General features: G+C 41.2%; 1 protein-coding gene across 1 annotated transcript in view; it reads left to right on the top strand.

The window, feature by feature from the left end:
- The window catches only part of syk (spleen tyrosine kinase), a 32,920-nt gene that overhangs the window by 5,508 nt on the left and 22,412 nt on the right, over window positions 1–5,000 (top strand). The window contains 1 exon segment of the mRNA XM_031577394.2: window positions 3,779–4,247. Coding sequence (XP_031433254.1) covers window positions 3,779–4,247 — 469 coding nt within the window.

Genomic DNA, 5,000 nt, shown 5'->3' on the forward strand with positions numbered 1-5,000 from the left:
CACACACACACACACATAATACAAATCTAATTCTGTGTCTGATCAATAAGCAGAACCTGTCACAACAGTGTCTTACTGCTTTTGGGCCTGCCAAGAGCTTCTGTTGGAGCTCATGATTCTATGATTTTATGATTCTATGATTTCATGATTCTATGATTTTATGATTCTATGATTCTATGATTCTAAATCTCTACTGTTGCTTCCAAAGACGACCAACCAGTCATTGCAGTCAGCGTATATGTATGTGTATATGTATGTATATGTTATTTATGTATGTATGTCGATGAGGTGTATAAGTGTATATGTGTATAAGCTACTGGATGACCTAAATTTCCCTTGGGATTAATAAAGTATCCATCCATCCATCCATCCATCCATCCATCCACACATCATAGAGGGAGGAGGTCAATGGAAAACCAGAGAGATTCGACCATAGAGGGAAGTGGAGATGGACATTCTGCCGCGAGATAGAGTCCATTTCTACATCAGAACAACACCGTGGACATATTTGGTATAGATACCGTTTCCTGTCCTGGTTGCATGCTTTGAAGGTCTAGATATAACACACTCAAAGATGATTTCAGTGTCATACTTCCATAATGAAGCATTGGCAGGTTAAGGAGCAGTGGGCTGTGGGCTCTGGGGTGTCCAGTATTACCAAGAATGTTGATCTAGTTGCTTTGGTGGCCCATTTCTGTTAATAGTGACATGGGTTCAAAAAGGGAAGTTTTTTTTCTTATTTTTTTTTTTTATTCGAGGAAGTAACTGAAAATGAGCTGAAATGAGGAAGCTGGCCAACACGTCCACGTAGCACTCGAAGTGTTAACTTTAAACTAGGGTGAGACACACAGAGAGTCGGCAGAGAGATCCAAAACGTTGAATTAATACATCTGCGAGAGAATCTCTTTTTTTGTTCTTCTTTCTCTGATAGCTTTCAAACTGTAAGACTCGCCCTCAGTTAGTGCACCCTCTGTCAAAACGAATGATCCAGAGAGCGCTTGACCACATAATTTCCTGTTAAGCTAGCAGTTGAAGATGGTAGCTTCTGCGAGCGGTCATAGGCTGAAGTAGGACTGCAACAGTTACTGGTAAGACGGACTAGAAGTTTATTTCTTTTTCATTACATGCAGTTTTGGTGAGTTATTTCATTTTAAGGTGTTTATACATGTATGCTCATACATGTTCATATATATTTCTATCTAAGCACATTTCTTGAACGTTAATTTAAAAAAGACTTATTTCACATAAATGGGTGGAGCAGAAAAATAGCTTTTTGACGGCATTTACTTTGTGCCAATGCTCCAATCATTATTTTGATTATTAATTATTATTTTGAACAAATGTTTTATTTTTCATTAATTGATTTTGTGCTTCGTGTGAAACTAGATGTCTGGTGAACTCTTTAAGATACTTCAGTTTGCGAAGACCTTATGCTGTGGCCTCCTAATTCAGGAGTTATATAATCGACTGTCACCACATTTTCGAAAGAGTTAACGAGTTAAATATTCCTGTTAAAATTGATTTATTTTGATGAATCACTAGGCTATATGAAATATCTAAACAAAATTGATATTAATTAATATCACATTCTGGCCAGAAATAATAATTGTTACATATGACAAATATTCAATCTTATGTTTATTTCTTCATTTAGAACATTTTTAGCTTTTCATTGTTCAGATCTTCAAAATGGTTGATGACTTCAGAAAAGTTAGTTTTGCTGACTGGGTTTTTTGGCCGGTGACCAGTATTCTTATTGTGGTGTCTTATCAGATGACCAATATACACAAAAGTTGACGGAATCACTGGGAGAGAGGTCAAATATGGACAAAAAATAGTGTTTTAATTATCTAGTTATCTCTTTAGGTTTAGAGTTAGGCTTTGTTTTATTGCATTAGTGTGTAATTTCATTTAGTTTAGGCTACTGATCACAGTGAGTTTCAGTTACTGCAGCTGATAGAAAATAACCAAAATACTAATAATAATAACAATAATAATAATAACAATAACAATAATACTACTATAACAATAATAATAATAACAACAATGTATTATTAATTCAGCCATGCCTTCTGTCTGATGTTATCCTGAATTTAAGATCTTCAAAGTGTTTTGAGTGCACATGTTCATGCATGTTTGCCATATGCACTCTCAGGAAGGACACATGTTGAGAAAGTACTCCTCACAAATGTGTGCTTTCATGGCGTTCAGTAGAGATTCATGAGAACGGTTCCTCTCACTCTCTACGTGACTCCATTCACGTTAACATTCATACGGGTCGGTTCAGCACCTCAGCAGTGTTCAGCAGTCCTGCTCGAAGCCCGTCGGCCTGTAGAGTCACCCTCTCCATCTGACCAAGATTCAGCTTCACATCTCACCCCTTCTCTCGTAAAAGATCTTCGGGTGCTCGGGGTGAAACTGTACCCCCCCATGGCTCCTCCGTGTCTGTGGCCATGGTTGCCATAACGATGACCTTTCTTACCAGAGAGTCTGGCCTCCTTTTCTTTTGTGGTTCCTGTGCATGTTGTGCACTATATGTATATTTAGATCCTGTGTTCGTTCGTTCCTGTCATGCGATAGGCTTTTGAAGTAAGGCTTTGTGAGAGGCCAGCAGCACTACGGTGTGCTGTGCTGCAGAGACGAGATGAAAGATTTTAGGACAACAGAATGCATGTTGAACTTTTTTTTTGGCAGCTTTGGGTTTTTTTTTTGTTCTGCAAAAAAACACTGCGCTGTCCTTCTCTCACACATTGCTGTTACTAGCAGCGTTCTGTTCTTTCAGCTGTGTTTTACCATTTGATGAAAAAAAACAACTAGATTAGGCTTTCTTCTACTGTGCAAATGACATTAAACACAGAGTTACAATCATGGGTTGGTAAGGAATGACAATAGTTACTTACAATGGAGCTGTGTGTTTCACATGGCTAGAATTTCCATGACATATCTTGACCATATGGTTACCAAAATTCTGATAATAATATCACATCATTTAGTAGGTTGCATTATGCCTGGCATTGATGTATTTGTTATATATAATAATTATAATTTATAGTTTATTTTTTAGAATAGTCATTTGATGTACATGTCGTCACAGATGACGAGTCAGCCCTTTCTATTTTCTCACAAATGACGTTCTCAAGGAGATGTTTTGGACAAGCATGTCAGTTTCACTACCGCGGTCGCTTGTATGGAAAATATGTGTCAGTTTGTGAGGGGACCCTGAGTCTGCTGTCCTCTGCATTCAGTCTGCCATTGTGTAGCAAGAGCCTGATTCATCTGTGCTTATGGAAGAGTGACACTGGCTGGCAGTTTGGCCTGTCACACACTCACTAACCTGGAAGCAATTGTTCAATTTGTCAAAAAGATGGAAATATAATTTTCTGATAAATACTAGACATTCTATGGCTATGCTTTGAGTTTTGATTGATTTCAACCACAACAGCGTGTGTTAACAACAGCGTATATTAAACGCTGAATGTTATTTGAACACTGAGGTTGAGCTGAGAACCCATGTTCAGTCTCAATCACACATGGGCGCATACCCAGGCACAGTCAATCTTGTCGTCTTCTTGTTCATGTTCTTCTTCTTGTTCTTCTCTGCTCCTTGTTTAGCAGTAGAGAGAGAGAGAGAGAGCTGTACCATTCAATTATGAGCCTTTCCTGTTTTAGCTGTTAAGACTGTTCAACTTCCTGTCTTCTGAGGTCACTGCAACACAGTTCCCCACCACTTTGAGTCGTGTGTTGAGTTGCGTTGCCGTGTGTGTGTCATTCATCCTAGGAGGCCGGTGAATGAATCATTGTGCGGCAGCTTGAGACAGCGAAAAGGTTCCGCGGCGGCACAAGCAATGGCGGACAAGGTGAACAAGCTGCCCTTCTTCTACGGCAACATCACCCGCGAGGAGGCCGAGGACTACCTGAAGCAGGGCGGCATGGGCGACGGCCTGTACCTGCTGCGCCAGAGCCGCAACTACCTGGGCGGCTTCGCCCTGTCGGTGGCCTCCGGTCGGCAGGTGTACCACTACACCATCGAGAGGGAGCTGAACGACACGTACGCCATCGCCGGCGGGAAGTCGCACCGCAACCCGGTGGATGTGATCGACTACCACGCGCAGGAGGCGGACGGCCTCATCAGCCTGCTGAAGAAGCCCTTGAGCCGCCCCAAGGGTATGGAGCCAAAGGTCGGGGCCTTCGAGGACCTCAAGGAGCTGCTGATCCGGCAGTACGTGAAGCAGACGTGGAACCTGCAGGTGAGCCGCCGCATATTTATTGCAGTAACACCTCAACCAACTAACCCCCACCCCCACCCCCACCCCCAGGCATATATGTATATGTGTGTGTGTGTGTGTGTGTGTGTGTGTGTGTGTGTGTGTGTGTGTGTGTGTGTGTGTGTGTGTGTGTGTGTGTGTGTGTGTGTGTGTGTGTGTGTCTGTGTGTGGGTGGGTGGTGGGTGGTGGGGGGTGGGGTGGGGGGGATAGCTAGTTGAGCTGCACACTTGTGAAAGTATCAAGTGTACCAGCACCAAGTCTACAGCTTTTCATGCATTTGAATAACAGATGTATAAGGTTGAGGAAACCTACACTGTAAAATAATTTCTTGTAGAGTTACAGTAAAATACTGGCAGCAGGGTTTACAGCTGTTTACTGCTTACCGTTGGTTTTACAGTGTAGACTTTAAACTTTACAGTTTAATAGTGTGAAATGTGATTAGTTAGACTTTGTAACAAAATTGAGTAAACATACTTATTTGGCTTGAGTAAAGTACACTAGGAACTGTGTGTTGTAAAGAATGATTTTCACCTGTGTAACTGACTTTAGGTTAAGTTTAACTTACTGAAACAAGTAACAAGTAAGCTACACTTCCCAGAGTTCCACAGCCCCACTTTACTTATTCTTAAAGAGATCACACATTAACCCCGAATGAAACTTCATTTTAAACTTAACTTAATTTTGAATTATATAGCTAAGCTTAGCGAGAGTGATATCATAGGCTTTTCCTGGTTG

The sequence above is a fragment of the Clupea harengus genome, chromosome 12 (genome assembly GCF_900700415.2).
Source record: "Clupea harengus chromosome 12, Ch_v2.0.2, whole genome shotgun sequence".
Lineage (NCBI taxonomy): Eukaryota > Metazoa > Chordata > Actinopteri > Clupeiformes > Clupeidae > Clupea > Clupea harengus.